Source organism: Geotrypetes seraphini, chromosome 1, assembly GCF_902459505.1.
Source record: "Geotrypetes seraphini chromosome 1, aGeoSer1.1, whole genome shotgun sequence".
Lineage (NCBI taxonomy): Eukaryota > Metazoa > Chordata > Amphibia > Gymnophiona > Dermophiidae > Geotrypetes > Geotrypetes seraphini.
In genome coordinates, this window is record NC_047084.1 from 289422751 (window position 1) to 289440499 (window position 17749).

Consider the following 17749-nt stretch of genomic DNA (forward strand, 5'->3'; position numbering starts at 1 on the left):
TGCCTGGAACTGACAGAACCCCACCCTCTGTCTCAGAGTAAATACCCAAAGTTTAGGTACATCCAAGCAAGAGTCTTTTCTAAACTGTAGAAGTCGTGAGCTAGAGTGTTACTAAAGTGTACTGATTTTGCTAGTGTACTTAATTTGAATAAGAGTCACTTCTTGATTTTCTTGCAGGTATCAAATCAAATGGGTATTCTAACACATCTCTACAGGACATTTGAGAAATCGAAGTTTGCGGGATTTTGCCGGAAGCTCGCAGAAGGTATAGTAGTGTAATTCATGAAGTCTCTTGTAAGCAATGGATGGGTAGGAGTGAAGCAAGAGTCACACAACATTTAGTTTGTCAGTGACCATGTAATTTCCTTGGGCGATGTTTTTTTTTGTTTTTTTTAAAGTGTGTGTGACATTCATGCTAACCTTTTTAGAGTACCAGAAATATCTGTGTCTTGATTTTAGTGTTACAAGCCAAGCTTTCTACAAATTGCTTGCATTTTACACAAATTTATCTGGTCCCAATAATAATCCTTTTCTAAAACCTTTGAAGAGCAGAACAATAGATGAGCTGTCACTAAAAGCAAGGACCTGCGAGTTGTGCAGGCAATGTAGTTATGATCAGCCTCCAAGCTGCAGCTTTACATTAAATTTAGTAGTGGACAGCAATGGCACTGCCTTTCCTTCCTTTCTTTTTTTAATTTATCCTCGTTTTTGTTCTCCCTTCTTTTCTGCTTTTATCTACATCCATCCTTTGTTTTCAGTTTTTCCTACTTTTCATATAAGATTAACTTCCATGTTTTAATTTTTGATATATCTGCCTAGCAACATATTGTGCAATTAGTGAATTATATTGAGCATCTTCAAATAAATATCTATCGGCATCTACTGCATCTTCAAAGGTGAGGCTTGCACCAAGTTCTGGAATGGGTAGCTGGTGCTGTGAATTCACTGCTTCAATATCTGTACTGTCAAAAAATAAAAACTGGGAGACAATAATGCAGTGGTTCCCAAACTGTTGGTTAGGACCCCCAAATGGGATCACAGAGATCTTGAAGGGCCTGTCTAAGCCTCGTATGAGCCTCTCCAAGAGGGCATCCCTTCTGGATCTCACGGTATAGATGGTATTTCTGATGGCAATAGTCTCATCAAGATAGATCTTGGAATTGCAGGCTTTTTCCTGCAGAGCACCCTTCCTCAGGATCACAGAGGCTGGCGTTTTCACTGTGTATGGTACCTTCCTTTTTACCAAAGGTTGTGTCAGCCTTTCACGTCAACCAAGAGGTTCATTTGTCCACTTTCCTTCCTACGGATTCAACTAAGCAAGCATAAAATATTGTAGAGGCTGGATGTGCGAAGAATTTTACTTCACAACGTGGAAAAGACCAATGATCTTCAACTTTTTGACCATCTTTTTGTTCTAACCAATCAGTAAAGACAAGGTAGATCATCCTTCAAGGCTTCTATCACCAAAATTAATTCACATGGCAATTTTGTCGATACACATTGACTTTAGCAAACAGCCACCTATATCTTTCAAAGCTCATTTGAATATAAATGTGGCATCTTCGTAGGCAGAGTACTGGGCAGTTCCACCCGAAGAGATCTGTAGAGCAGCTACTTGGTCTATTCTCCATACCTTTATAAGGTTCTACAGAGTGGACTTGGTGGCTTGAGAGGATGCTATTTTTGGGTCCTTGGTTTTGTGGGTAGGCACATCTGTTCCACCCTAGATATCTGACACTGCTTTAGAACGTCACCTAACATACAGACTCCTATGTTTATGTAACAGAATGAAAGATTAGATTCTTACCTGGATAACCTTCTTTCTGTTAATACACACAGGAATCTGTACTGCCCGCCCTGTGGGTTTTGCAACTTGCCTGCTTTCTGCCTCAAACAATTCTATAGGTCAGAACTGGAGTTCTTCTCCTGTCTGTTGGTTTACCATATATGAATAAATTACTAATAAAGTACTGGGTTTATTGAGCTTTTGAGCATCTTATGTGTTAGTGCTAGTTGCACACAGCAGATTGGTTCATTGATACATCTATGTTGCAAGTTCATGATAATTATTGTCCTTTTTCATGAGTTAGAGTAGAAATTTTTGACATCTCTGGGAAGTTCCTCGTGCTTCTCTCTTCTATTACAGTGGAGATTGATTGTTTTGGTTCAAACTGAAGAGGGCCCTAAACTCCTTATATTGTGGAATCTCAGAGAAGGAACATAAGATTACATCTTCTCCAAAACACGGCGGCTAGCCCAATCTTTTGAAAATTTGAGAGAACCAGCCCATTACTGGCAGAGCTATTCTGGCTGCTGGTGAAAAGGAGAATTCAATTCAAGATTGCTTGCCTAGTCTATAAGCCTATAAACTGTGAGAATTCCAATGGTCTAACATCCGACATCAAAGTCACACGCTTCTTCTGTAATTCGTGAACAACACAGCGCTTAAAACAGCCTTTCCCTTCTCCTCAACATATCCACTGGAAAAAGCTATTCGTGACTATCTTCAACTCTCAAGATCCCAATATTTGGAACATCCTACTACACTACCTGTATCAGCTCTCCACCCTCTCTCTACCAGTTCAGGAAACTGTTGAAGACACATCTCTTCTCGACATAATTCTCATGGCTTATACTTCTTATAGCCTATGAATCTTATTGTAACTTCAATGAATGCTCAGAATTCTTTTTTTTTTTTTTTTTTTTTTTTATTCTGTATTGATTTTTAATCAAAAACAGTGTCATACAAATGAAAGAACAAAAGATATTCCACATATTACACTATTATCTATACAGGTAACATAAATATCATTCAATAATTTCATTTTCCTGCATATAATATCATAATGTATCCTAATGTACAATACAAATAAAGAATAAAGTTACCCAAATATCACTATCAATATTTATTCCCCTCCCTCCAACCCCCCCCTTATTGTAAATCTCAATGAATCCTTGTTGAAAACTGCACAATATAAGAACTGTATGGTATGGTGAAGGAGGAGCTGAAAGATGTAATTGACATTCTTCTGTAAATATTTTGCAAGTATGGATTGATTGCCTAATGTACAGACTCCTGTGTGTATTAACAGAAAGAAGATTATCTAGATAAGAACCTAATCTTTCATACTCTTTAGTTGTGTGCCCATCCGTGTAGCAGCTGGGAAGAGGTATTCTGGCTATAAACTGAACATTGAACATGGCTACTCTTCTATATTTATTTTCCCATTCCTCTCATAGCAAAAATCATGCTTAAGAGGAAAAAAAAGGCCCAATACGATTTCTCTTAGCAGCATACTGGCCTTGTCAGAGCTGATTCTCTCTTCTCGAAAGAGTTACACTTCCTCCTCCATACAAAGTCAAATATTTCCACTACAGATAACACAGAGAACGTGGGCTCCCTTCTACATCCTGATCAAGCACTGTTTAGTTTCCATCCTGAGTCCATCAGCAGTCAATCAAAACATCATCTTGGTCACAGCAAGAAAACCAATTACCAGATGTACCGATGCCTTTAAACCAGCCATTCCCAACCCAGTCCTCAGGGCACACCTAGTCCCATTGGGTTTTCAGGATATCCACATTGAATATGCTTGAGTTAGATTTGCATTCAATTAAGGCAGTGCATATAAATTATCTCATTGAATTATTGTGTTAAGGCTTTAGATATGTAGAGTCTCTATAGAAGAGTAGATTCTATAGTACAACAAAAGGGATGGTGTAGTATAAACCTCCCTTAAATACCTCCTATTTCAATGTGATTTATCAAGTGTATTTTCCAGGCCCTCAGAGGTGCCACCAACAGTTCAATAGACTTTCAGTTATGAAAGTCTATTGAACTGTTGGTGGCACCTCTGAGGGCCTGGAAAATACACTTTGATAAATCACATTGAAATAGGAGGTATTTAAGGGAGGTTTATACTACACCATCCCTTTCGTTGTACTATAAATTATCTCATGCATATTCATTGTGGATATCCTGAAAACCCAATAGGGGTAGATGTGCCCCGAGGACTGGGTTGGGAATGGCTACTCTAAAGAGTCACAACCCTAGTTGGAGTTCTCCAAATTCCATGATTTCACTATTTGTACCATCTTCATCAAAAAAGGCTGCTGATGTCCTGCAATAGAGTACCGCCTCATTCAGTTTACCACTGTTAACACTGTTTTTATGGGACAGTCAGTTTTTGCATTGTTTGACTCCAAGATGCAGTTTTCAAAAACCAATTGTGTCTTTAGTTTTAAGTTCTACCCATATCAAAGTGCTGCTCTATTGTGCTTTTTCTCTCTGTAGGTGCTAAATATGGAGACGCCCTCTGCTGCCATGTTTTCTGCAAGGCTGGGGAAGTCCTTGCTCGTCACATTGTGGCTGTGCTTCCTAAGATTGATGAGGTAAGAAGAGTCCCTGCAGCTACTCTTTGCCATGTTGACTCATCAGCAGAGTCCATACACAATTCCCATGTATTTCCCAAAGGAATGTATTCTAATCTGTCATAGGGATGTGCATTTGATAATGAGCATTCCAGTTGATATTGTTCCCTAAATTTAATGTAAGGAAACAAGGCAAGTTGTCCGCCAAAGAATCCACTGTGGAACAAAAGAAGATCGGCAGACAGTAAGGAGATTCAAGTCAGGTTTATTCAAAATACTCCCAGGAACAGTAACCAATGCGCTTTGCCCAAAAAGGCTGTCTCAGGGACATGAAACTATCTGGAGTAAGGAACAGTTTTCATCAACAATTAACATCAACTGGTGTGAACGAAGCAGTTTACTCCAACAAGTATCCTGGGTTTGTAATGCCAGATAGTTTCATGCTCCTGAGTCAGCCTTTTTGTGTAAAACGAATCAGGCACTGTTTCTGGGAGCATATTGAGTAAACCTGACTTGAATCTCATTCCCTATATTTTAATGTGCTCCAATTTGATTTTACACACACACTAAGTTACAAATTGGCATGTAGTTGATTAGCGTGCATTAATTTGTAACTGGTTGATATTCAAAGCAAGTTAACTGGCTGGAAACGGACATAGATTGGTTATCTCACTTGTTCCTGGTTATTTGGTCATTTTCAGTAGCACTTACTTGGTTAACTATATTGAGGGGCATTCAACACTTAGGCCCCGATTCACTAAAGTCATCGATCGTTGCTAAAGCTGTTTTCACAGGTTTAGCGACAATTGCTGCTAACTGACCCAATTCACAAAATGGCCCACTGCGTGTTTTCCCCCTCGGTCGCCCATTTTCGGATCCAGCCATGCAAATTAGTAAAACCCCATGCAAAATAGCCAACCGATTGATTCACTTACATTGCTTGGCTATTTTCCATCAGGTTTTACAATCCTGAAAACCCAACTGCTGCCAGGTTTTTTGGGTTTTTTGTTTGTTTTTTTTTAATGGCAGAGATATTTTGCATGTATCACAGGGAGAAGCCCAAGACACCTGAGCCAATCAGGGCCTTAGGCCCCTCCCTGTGCATCACATGATGCATCGGGGAGGGGCCTAAGGCCCGTATTGTGCAGACAGCGGCCGGCGGAGGAGCAGGAGGAACTGAGCACCCCTCCTGTTCCCAACTTAAAGGTATGGGGGGCCATGACCCGACGACGGGGGTGGGGGGCTCGAAGGCAGAAGGGAGTGGGCATCCCTCCTGCCATTTTTTTTGGTTCGGGGAAGGAGGCGCTTTGCTTGGGGGGGCTTTTTTTCATGATAGGAGGCTGCTTCTCCTGTCACTACTGTCGGGGCTCTGCGCATGTTTCAATCACTCACTGAACAAATCATTTGCATGCAAACTTCATAGTGAATCAATTGCTTTTTGAAAATCGACCAGAGAATCGGCCAACAGCAATTGAGTTGCTATCTTTAGTAAAACTGGGCCTTAATTGGTTAGCTATGTCAAGGGACATTCCGGGGTGGAGTCCAGTTATGTCCTGATTTTCAGACATAATCAGCCAGATTTAGCAGAGAAAAAGGCATGAGTTATCCACTAACTCATTGCTGGTTAAGTCTGAATAATAACCTATGAGGCACTGACCTGCTTTAAAAAATGGGCCTAGCCTTGAATATCTGGTTTAAGTGCTGGCGGCAGACAAAAAACTCAGTCTACCACCAGCTGAATATCAGGAAGTTAGGATTTTAAAATTGGGATAAAACCCAAATGAAGAGAGAGGTCTTAATATTCAAATGATTTTGCACTCTGATTTTGAATGTTATGTTCCTAAATCAGCCTGTGAAAATTTACTAGGATTGCGTGCTGAAATTTATGCTCAAAATTTCACTTAAATATTAAATTTAGGAACATAAAAAGCGAATGGTAACAAGGGCAGGTTTAGAGCAGGGAAATGAAGTTAGGATCTTAACAGTGATTTAACATAAGGCTCATAAATTAAGACTCATAAATCTAAACAAATAGGTCAAGCTTAAACTTATAAGCATAACTTTTAAGCTGAAAATAGGGCACAAATTTAGGAGCTCGGGGGTGGTAGGTTTTGGGGGGGGGGGTTTGTTTGTTTCTTTTGGGGAGTTTTTTATTTTGGGTTTTTTTTTAATATCAAGTCCAGGGATTTTTCCCTGGGCACCTCTATAATAGAATAATAATCTGTGATACTTTGTCTAACTGCTTTCACCTATGTAGAATACATGTGTAATTTATAAGAACAAATAAGCATCAAAAATGCTCCATCACAGTTAAGAGTTAAGTATACTGGAAATCTGGTGTTCTTAACATATGTTTAACAGAAGCCCAGCATGACTTCTGCATGGGCTGGAAGCATATGTACTGCATGTGTTTAGTTTTAAAGGTTTTCACCTAATAGTAAAAATTGTATCATGTATTCTCCGAGAACAAGCTGGTAGAGCCTGCTGCAAAGACAATCCCCAGTGTTCCATTTCTAGAAGCTTTTGGCAGCATACAACATGCACATGTATGCCTTCCCATCGGACAGACTTTTTTTTTTTTTTTTTTCATCTGTGATGCAGAGCTTCTCCCCTCAGCTCATATCTTCCAAAGTTTTTCAGGCAATTTTACAAATTTTTTCTCCTTTCCAGTATATAAATATCATGTGGGGCCAAAATTTTTACCCCTCATCTTAGTTGTCCCAGTTTTTTCAACTCTTTGAAATTTTATATGTGTTCTGTGGCTCACTAGGCTATCTTAGGCCTAAAGTAGTAATAATAATAATAACAACTTTATTCTTGTATACCGCATTACCATGGAAGTTCTATTCGGTTAACAGATGAAGAGACTGTACATTTACAGCGAAGTTACAATTTCGTTAATGTTACATTTACATTTTAGACGATACATTTTCAGTCATGTTACATTTACATTTTAGATGATAAATTTACGGTGAAGTTATTTTTTGCAGCTAGGTTATATATTCGGAGTAGTTACATTTGCTATAAGTTACATACAGCGGTGTTACTAATAGCAGTGTTACATACGGCGGTAAAGAATCTAGGGGTGAGTCGAGGTCAGAGGAGGAGGGAGGATAAATCAGAGGAATTTGTCAAAAAGGTAGGTTTTAGTTAACTTCCTGAATGTTTGATAGGGGGGGAATTGGAGATGAGAGTAGAGAGGCATTTGTTCCATTTGCCCGCTTTTTCACAATTGAGCTCTTCGATTTCACCTCAGCTATCTTCCCCAATATGTCTCGGAAACCTCCCAATGGGCTTAAGAAGTATTCCCGGTATGACAGGACCATGTCCTTAAGACAACCTGCATCTGGGGCCTAACCATAATCCTCCTCCTTATAAACTGTATTCATTAATGGCAATGATTTAATTTATTTATTTATTCATTCAGTTTTCTATACTGTTCTCCCAGGGGATTTATTCAGGTACTCAGACATTTTTTTCCCTATCTGTCCCAATGGGCTCACAGTCTAGTGTACCTGGGGCAATGGGGGGGGGACCATGTGGCCCTGAACCCACACCCACAGGGCTATAGTTATAATCCCTGCACCATACTCTCAGATATCGTATGGTATAAAGAAGGCAATCATTAATCTGATCTAGAAATCTTGCCTAGAGCCTCTAGATCTTACTCTGCAAAGAAACCAGCAGCTGCCAGGGGCTTCTCCTGCAGCAGATGTGCTTGCCTCTGCCTGTTTGCTCAGAGCTGTTGATCTCACTTCAGTGCTGCCAAAGCCATACTAACTGAGCCAGCGGTTGCTTCTACAGCAGAGCAGCATCTGTATGGTTACTACTTGCAGCCAGAAGAGGATTTTAAAAAATTATTTAGACAGATGGATAAATAGCCAGAGGATCTGGCAAGCTGCAGCTCCAAGGATCACATTTTTACCTAGTCCCTTTTAAATGTAGTCCAGGCATAAACAGGGTAGTGCCATCCTTTCAGTACATGTATGGCATAGACTTAATTCAAGCCAAGCAACAGCTGCAGCATGTGCTAGCATCAGGTTCAGAACAGATGCAGCAAACCTCAGCCCTGAGACAGAGCAGCAGAAAACATCTGGGCTTTGACTTAGGACATTTTCATTCAAAGCAACAGCACATCCAAGTCAGGACAGTAATACTTACCTAACTCATGTTCTCTCACAGTGGTTCTCAACAAAATCCTGTGGGCATACCCATAATTAACATGTGGGAAGGTAGAATTATATCCGATTCAAATGATTTAGTTTTATCCCTTTAAAGCATTGAGAGTCCTGAAGGATAGCACAAAACGATTTTTGAGATGGAGAAGTCTGGTCCATCGACTTTAGCACTAGAGGCATTGGTCCCAGTGGCTCCTGGGGATGCATCATCATCATCCTGATTGCGGTTGGATAAAGCGAAGTTACTCATCTGAGGCAGGTGTTAACCAAGGACAGCAGGACGCACATCTGCGTAACCCCATCTATCTCCCCTAGCAGCTGAATTCTATTAGCTATTGTATTAGACTATTTTAGTCCTGAGTAGCAGCGGAGGACAGGAAGGCACACACGCTTGCATGATGGATAGTTCCAAAAGCTTCTAGAGAGAGAATGCTGGGTAGCATTTCTGCAGCAGGCTCTGTCAAATGACATCACTCAGATGTGAGTGTGTGTCCCCTGCTGTCCTTGGAGAACATCTGCTACAGGTGAGTAGCTTCACGTTAGACTCTTGCATCCCTGGCTTCATAATACCCATTGACAGTGGAGCTGCATTTCACAGTGGCTGATTACCAGTTAGCTTTCCAATAGTGACTAAAATGAGCTCTTACTATACAATATCAATTTTACCTAAATGTTTGGGGTCCATATAGAGTCAGCCTGACCAATAGGCAGGCTAGGAGAACATATAGGGTCAGCCTGACCAACAGGTAGGCTAGGGGACCACCTAGAGTGGCACAATTTGGGAGCAGCACCAACACAGCAGTGGTGGCATCTATAAAAGACTCATTGTGGTTGGCCTGGGTACTTGATCGTCCACATATGCTCAAGACCTGCTGGATTCAGCCTCCTCTAAGCATATGCAAATTCTTACGCCTCTACCCCAGCTGCAGTTTATCTTCCTAGCATTATCTCAGAGCAGAGAAGGGAGAAAAATGTTTAACACCAAATAGAGAAGCAAGGGGAGATGTGCTGAAGGGGAAGGAGGGAAGGAGAGATATGCCATGGAATGGAAAAATAGCCTTAGTAAATCAGAAGGTGTGATGGACCTCAAAAGAGATCCCTACACACTCCTTCCCCTCTCCTTAGCTTCAGTAGAGGCAGCGGGCTGGGGAGGGGAAGGGTGATTCTGCTACTGTCTCCTAAAATGAAAGGAGAACATGCAGGAGTTGCATATGTATAGGCTGTACATGAGAAAAAATGAGCAGCAGAATCTTGGCAGTATATGGAATTATCAGCACTTCCACATGGAAGAAGCAATTTTACTTCCTTAACCCCTTGTGGACAACCTTGACCAAAATGAACACTTTTTAAATTCAATGAATGCCTTTGAGCTGATGTAAAACCTGACAGGATTATGCTTTCTGATTCCTATGTGTAATTTAGGAGACTTTTAAAGACATATTTGTTCATGAAACACTTAGGCAGTTAATTGGCAAGGACTTTGTAATGAACCTTCTAGATCATTATAGCATTATTTTTAATTATTTGGTTATCTAACTTTTCTAATTTTATCTAACTTTTTTCTTAATTGTAATTTTTAAATTTTTGTAAACCGCATAGAACTTTACGATCCTGCGGTATATAAACTGATTATTATTATTATTATATTGGGCAAGAGCGAACAAGAAAGGGACCTGGGGGTACTGATAGACAGGACCCTGAAGCCGTCGGCTCAATACGCAGCTGCGGCAAAGAAAGCAAACAGGATGTTGGGCATGAAAAAGAAGGGCATCACGAGTAAATCGGTGGACGTCATAATGCCACTTTATAGAGCAATGGTCAGACCACACTTGAAATACTATGTCCAACACTGGTCTCCCTACCTAAAGAAGGATGTAACCCTGCTGGAGAGGGTGCAGAGACGAGCCACGAAACTAATAAAAGGTGTGGAGAATTTGAGCTACAAAGAACGCCTCGAAAAATTGGGATTGTTCACCCTCCAGAAGAGAAGGCTGCGAGGGGATATGATAGAGACTTTTAAAATACTGAAAGGTTTCGACAAAATAGAGCAAGAAACTTCGTTATTCACATTGTCAAAAGTGACTCAAACAAGAGGACATGGACTAAAACTGAGGGGCGGCAGACTCGGGACTAATGTCAGGAAGTTCTGCTTCACACAGCGAGTGGTTGGACGCTTGGAATGCTCTCCCGGAGGAGGTTGTGACAGGGACCACCATTTTGGGATTCAAGGGCAAGTTGGATGCACACCTTCTTGCAAATCACATTGAGGGATACGGGTGAACAAGATGTCCATTAGTGAACACCTAGCTTGGCCTCTGCGTGTGCAGGTCACCAAACAAGATGGACCTAGGGTCTGATCCGATGAAGGCATTTCTTATGTTCTTACTTTGTAACATGAAAAATACAGATGAAGATTTTTGTCCTGCACTAGGCATGCCTTAACCACAGCCCCCTGAAATATCTCCTTGTGACCCTGGGCAAGTCACTTAATCCCCTCATTGCCCCAGGTACATTAGACAGATTGTGAGCCCGCCAGGACAGACAGGGAAAATTGCTTGGATTGCTCTGAAAAGAGAAGATGGAACTTCTATCTACGTGGGTGTAGTCTACAGACAGGGAAAATTGCTTGGATTGCTCTGAAAAGAGAAGATGGAACTTCTATCTACGTGGGTGTAGTCTACAGACCTCCGACTCAATCGCAGCAAATTGATAAGGATCTGATTGTGGATATCCAAAAGTTTGGAAGGAAAGAGGAGGTTCTGCTGTTGGGAGATTTCAACCTGCCGGATGCGGACTGGAATGTTCCGTCTGCGGAATCGGAAAAAAGTAGGGAGATTGTGGATGCCTTTCAAGAGGCTCTGCTCAGACAAATGGTGACGGAACCCACAAGGGAAAAAGCGATATTGGATCTGGTCCTCACAAATGGAGAGAGTATCTCTAATGTTCGAGTGGGTGCTCACCTGGGTAGTAGCGATCATCAAACGGTTTGGTTTGATATAACGGCTAAAGTGGAGAGCGGCCGCACGATTCTTAAAGTCCTAGATTTCAAACGTACGGACTTTAATGCAATGGTAAAGTACCTGAAGAAAGAGCTGTTAGGATGGGAGGACATAAGAGAAGTGGAAAGACAGTGGTCTAAGCTAAAAGGAGCGATAAAAATGGCTACGGACCTTTATGTGAAGAAAATCAATAAAAACAAGAGAAAAAGGAAGCCGATATGGTTCTCCAACCTAGTGGCTGAGAAAATAAAGGCGAAAGAGTTGGCGTTCATGAAATATAAAAAAACCCAAGAAGAGGAGAGCAGAAAGGACTACAGGGTGAAACTGAAAGAAGCCAAGAGAGAGATACGTTTGGCGAAGGCACAGGCGGAAGAACAAATGGCTAAAAATGTAAAACAGGGAGATAAAAATTTTTTCAGATATATTAGTGAAAGGAGGAAGATAAAAAATGGAATTGCTAGGCTGAAAGATGCTGGGAACAAATATGTGGAGAGTAATGAGGAGAAAGCAAATGTGCTAAACAAATACTTCTGTTCTGTGTTCACAGAAGAAAATCCTGGAGAAGGACCGAGATTGTCTGGCAAAGTTACACGAGAAAATGGAGTAGATTCTGCGCCGTTCACGGAGGAGGGTGTTTATGAGCAACTTGAAAAACTGAAGGTGGACAAAGCGATGGGACCAGACGGGATCCATCCCAGGATACTAAGGGAGCTCAGAGAGGTTCTGGCGAGTCCTATTAAAGACTTGTTCAACAAATCTCTGGAGACGGGAGTGATTCCTGGGGATTGGAGGAGAGCGGATGTGGTCCCTATTCATAAAAGTGGTCACAGGGATGAAGCAGGAAACTACAGGCCGGTGAGCCTCACTTCAGTTGTTGGAAAAATAATGGAAGTGTTGCTGAAAGAAAGGATAGTGTACTTCCTTGAATCTAATGGGTTACAGGATCAGAGGCAACATGGCTTTACAAAAGGTAAATCGTGCCAAACGAACTTGATTGAATTTTTTGATTGGGTGACCAGAGAGCTGGATCGAGGACATATGCTAGATGTAATTTACTTGGATTTCAGCAAAGCCTTTGATACAGTTCCTCATAAGAGGCTGTTGAACAAACTTGAAGGGCTGAAGTTAGGACCCAAAGTGGTGAACTGGGTCAGAAACTGGCTGTCGGACAGACGCCAGAGGGTGGTGGTTAATGGAAGTCGCTCGAAGGAAGGAAAGGTGACTAGTGGAGTCCCTCAGGGTTCGGTGCTGGGGCCAATCCTGTTCAATATGTATGTAAGTGACATTGCTGAAGGGTTAGAAGGAAAAGTGTGCCTTTTTGCAGATGATACCAAGATTTGTAACAGAGTAGACACCGAAGAGGGAGTGGAAAATATGAAAAAGGATCTGCAAAAGTTAGAGGAATGGTCTAATGCCTGGCAACTAAAATTCAATGCAAAGAAATGCAGAGTAATGCATTTGGGGATTAATAATAGGAAGGAAACGTATATGCTGGGAGGAGAGAAGCTGATATGCACGGACGGGGAGAGGGACCTTGGGGTGATAGTGTCCGAAGATCTAAAGGCGATAAAACAGTGTGACAAGGCAGTGGCTGCTGCCAGAAGGATTCTGGGCTGTATAAAGAGAGGCATAGTCAGTAGAAGGAAGAAGGTGTTGATGCCCCTGTACAGGTCATTGGTGAGACCCCACTTGGAGTATTGTGTTCAGTTTTGGAGACCGTATCTGGTGAAAGACGTAAGAAGACTTGAGGCGGTCCAGAGGAGGGCGACGAAAATGATAGGAGGCTTGCGCCAGAAGACGTATGAGGAGAGACTGGAAGCCCTGAATATGTATACCCTAGAGGAAAGGAGAGACAGGGGAGATATGATTCAGATGTTCAAATACTTAAAGGGTATTAACGTAGAACAAAATCTTTTCCAGAGAAAGGAAAATGGTAAAACCAGAGGACATAATTTGAGATTGAGGGGTGGTAGATTCAGGGGCAATGTTAGGAAATTCTACTTTACGGAGAGGGTGGTGGATGCCTGGAATGCGCTCCCGAGAGAGGTGGTGGAGAGTAAAACTGTGACTGAGTTCAAAGAAGCGTGGGATGAACACAGAAGATTTAGAATCAGAAAATAATATTAAAGATTGAACTAGGCCAGTTACTGGGCAGACTTGTACGGTCCGTGTCTGTGTATGGCCGTTTGGAGGAGGATGGGCAGGGGAGGACTTCAATGGCTGGGAGGGTGTAGATGGGCTGGAGTAAGTCTTAACAGAGATTTCGGCAGTTGGAACCCAAGCACAGTACCGGGTAAAGCTTTGGATTCTCGCCCAGAAATAGCTAAGAAGAAAAAAAAAATAAAATAATAATTTAAATTGAATCAGGTTGGGCAGACTGGATGGACCATTCGGGTCTTTATCTGCCGTCATCTACTATGTTACTATGTTACCTGAATAAATGCATGTAAACTGTTCTGAGCTCCCCTGGGAGAACGGTATAGAGAAATTTAATAAATTAAAAATAAAATAAAATATCTTTGTGGCACATTTAAATAGCCTGTTTCTGAAATTGCCTTTTACAGTACAAGGGCTACACGTTTAATGCAATTAACATGTTAAAATTTTAACTTGTGTTAATAAATTTAACATAATGCATTAGGCTCCTTGCTTGCTCTGGTGTATTTCCCTCCCCCTTATGGCCCTCTGAACTAGAGAGCTGCATGGGGACGATGGAAATCCCGCGGGATCCCCCTTCGGGTCACGGGGATCCCATGGGGACGTCCCTCGGGTTGCGGGGATCCCATGGGGAACCCCCGCGGGGTTCGATGCAACTTGAGCCGCGAGGCTCGTCTTCTTTTCCTACCTGCCCTGCAGCAGCACACATAGCCGACCGGAAGTCTTCCCCGATATCAGCGCTGACATCAGAGGGAGTGCTTTGCATCAGTTACGTGCAGCATGTAGGGCAACGAGCCCTGCTTGCTGCACGTAACTGACGCTACGCCTTCCATATGACATCAACTCTGACCACGGGGGAAGACTTCCGGTCGGCTATGTGTGCTGCTGCAGGGCAGGCAGGAAATAGAAGATGAGCCTCGCAGCTCGAGCTACCTCTCAGAGCTCCATTTGGATGAGAAAGTTGCTGATAAGGCAATTTTGCTGGCAGATGAGGGCTGGACACGAACGTGGGAGGCAAACGCAGGACAAAGAAGGGGTCGAACGTGGGAGGCAAATGCGGGACAAAGAAGGGGTCGAACGTGGGAGGCAAACGCGGGACAAAGAAGGGGTCAAACGTGGGAGGCAAATGCGGGACAAAGAAGGGGTCGAACGTGGGAGGCAAATGCGGGACAGAAGGAGGTTGAACATGGGAGGCAAACGCAGAACACAAAAGGGGGGAGGGAGTGCGTTTTTGGACACAAGGCATGAACTTGGGAGAGAGGATGGGAGGGAAAGAGATGCTGAGGTGGGGGAGGGAATGCGTTTTTGGACACAGAAGTCATGAACTTGTGAGAGAGGAAGGGAGGGAAAGAGATGCTGAGGTGGAGGAAATAGAAAGGGAGAATTGGGCGTGGGTGTGTCAATGAGAAGGAAAGAGATGGTTGTGTACATGGGGAATGGAAGAAAAGAGAATTTTTGGTCATAGGGAGAGAGTGAGGTACAGATGAGAGGGAGAAATGTGGTGGAAAGGGAACAGTGGGACAGATTGAAATGGATGCAAGAGGGAGGAATGTTGGACATAGTGGTGAAGGGAATGGAGGGAGAGATGTGGCATGGTGCTGGAGAAGGGTGATAGAACAGAAGGTGAAATGTTGAGCATGGGGCTGGTGGGCAGGCACGAAAGATGAGAAAGGGATAAATTCTGGACCATTGTAGGAGGAACCAATGGACAGCAACAGAAGAATTTACAGAAGATGGGAAAGCAGAAAAAATAAACTGGGACCAAATTTATGGAAAAATAAGTCTCCAGACAACAAAGGTAAAAAATGGAATTTATTGACTAAAATATGTTAGCTTTTGGAAATGTATATAGTAGATGTCTTTGTATTGTGTTCAAAAGGAAATGCATTTCTTGTTTTATTTCTACAGTGTTGAAGTACTTGCTGACCCTTGCTGTGACTGGTGGGTATCTCCAAGCACCACCAGCAGAGGACCTCCTCTAGAGACGGCCAGAACTCCCCTCCACCAAGCACAGCAGTCACTGGCAGCATCCATGAGCCACTGAGGTGCCAGTATCTGTGATTCAGGGATGCTACTGCTGCCTGCCAAGCTTGGCAAAAGGGACCCCCTGGCCAACTGCAAAGGAAGTCCTCAGCTGACAGCTTTGGGGTTCTCATCAGCTGAGTATTTATATTTTAAATTTACATTAGAGGCTCTGGTAGAAACCTGTTTACAAAGTATATATTCTTCCCAATTAATAAAGTGTCTTTGCTTATTTGTAAATGGGTCTCTACCAGAGCCTTTAATTCAGTAGCATAATTAAATGAAATAACTATTTTTGAAGTTTATAGGGATGGGCAGCGACTGAGGGGATTCCTTGCAGGGACGGGTGGGGACGGAGGGATTCCTCGCGGGGACAGGTGGGATTTTGGCGGAGACGAGTGGGATTTCTGTTACCGTACAACTCTCTACTCTGAACTTGCCTTTCCAGCAACACTAAAGACCCGCTGCTTCTGGCCAGCCTTCCTCTGTAGCATCCTGTCACCTCTAACAGAACTTCTGTTTTCAGCGGATAGGATGCTATAAAAAACGTAGGAAAATAAAGATGCAGGAACGGAGCGGGAAGAGGTTTGAGAGGGACAGATGCTGGAACAAGAAAAAGAAGAATAATGGTGGATATAAATGGAAAAGTGAGGGAGGGAAGTGCTGTCACATGGATGGACAGGAAGGGAAGAGGGATGAAATTGCTGCCTGTGAATGGAAGGGAAAGGAGGAGATATGAGAACTAAATAGATTTAAGAAGGAGGCAGAAAAATGGAAGAACGTTGAAAGATGGATATAGGGCAGGATTTGCTGAAGAAATAGTGAATGGAGAGGAGGCTCTTGAAGCAAAGTTCAGAGCACAGACAGTGTGAAACAGAATCAGAGATAGGAAACAAGATTAGAAAATAAAATTGCCAGACATCAAAGGTAAGAATTTATTTTTATTTAACAATTGAGAAATAATAATAATAACAGTTTATATACCGCAGGACCATGAAGTTCTATGCGGTTTACAATGGTTAAAAGATGTCACAAATTAAGTAGAATTAACAAAGTTAGAAGCTAGGAAAGGCAGGAGCCCGATCCTGCAGGTGTGGGAGTCGATCCACCCCTCCCCCGAACCAGCCAGGGATTCTTTAAAACAAGCACCGCCAGCGGAATACTGCCTTTTCCCACACCGAAACCGGCAGGCAGGAAAGGCAGGAGCCCGATCCTGCAGGCGTGGGAGTCAATCCACTCCTCCCCCGAACCATCCGGGGATTCTTTAAAACAAGCACCGCCAGCGGAATACTGCCTTTTCCCACACCGAAACCGGCAGGAAAGGCAGGAGCCCGATCCTGCAGGCGTGGGAGTTGATCCGCCCCTCCTCACGAACCAGCCGGGGATTCTTTAAAACGAGCACCGCCAGTAGAATACTGCCTTTTCCTGCACTGAAACCGGCAGGCAGGCAGGAAAGGCAGAAGCCCGATCCTGCAGGCATGGGAGTCGATCCGCCCCTCCCCCGAACCAGCCGGGGATTCTTTAAAACAAGCATCACCAACGGCGCACAGCCATTCGGCGCGCCGGCGAAGGCGCATTGCAAAGGCGCCTGCGCCTTAGTTGAGCGCCTTTGTGAAGCGACAGATTAGTGAAGTGACAAATTTGAAAAATCCCGGCCAGACCTCCCATCTCTCACAGATGGATTAATCCCCACAGTTCTAACCTCGGCAGATCTAACAAGGCAGGTACACGCCGTTGCGAAGAGACTGAGCAGGACGGAAGAATCCAGAAAATGAACAGAAAGACCGATACCAAAACCACCTGATAAGTATAACAACCAGTTTTAGGTTAAAAAAAAAAAATTAAAGTTTAAAAAGTCTTAATAGTTTGTTAAATGCTTGTTGAATCTAAAAGTTTAAAGCTAATTGTTTGCCGAATTTAAAAGTCTGACTAATGCAAACTACTACCACTAGATAACAGACTTATAGCAGATTGGAAACTATTACCACTAGAAGTCAGAATAATTTTAGATTAGACAGACTA

At 42.7% G+C, this 17749-nt stretch overlaps 1 protein-coding gene across 1 annotated transcript in view; it reads left to right on the forward strand.

Moving 5' to 3' along the window:
* The window catches only part of NAGK (N-acetylglucosamine kinase), a 104310-nt gene that overhangs the window by 75205 nt on the left and 11356 nt on the right, over positions 1-17749 (forward strand). The window contains exons 7-8 of the mRNA XM_033953349.1: positions 178-265; positions 4295-4392. Of these exons, the coding sequence (XP_033809240.1) occupies positions 178-265; positions 4295-4392 (186 nt within the window). The remainder of the gene's footprint in view (positions 1-177; positions 266-4294; positions 4393-17749) is intronic.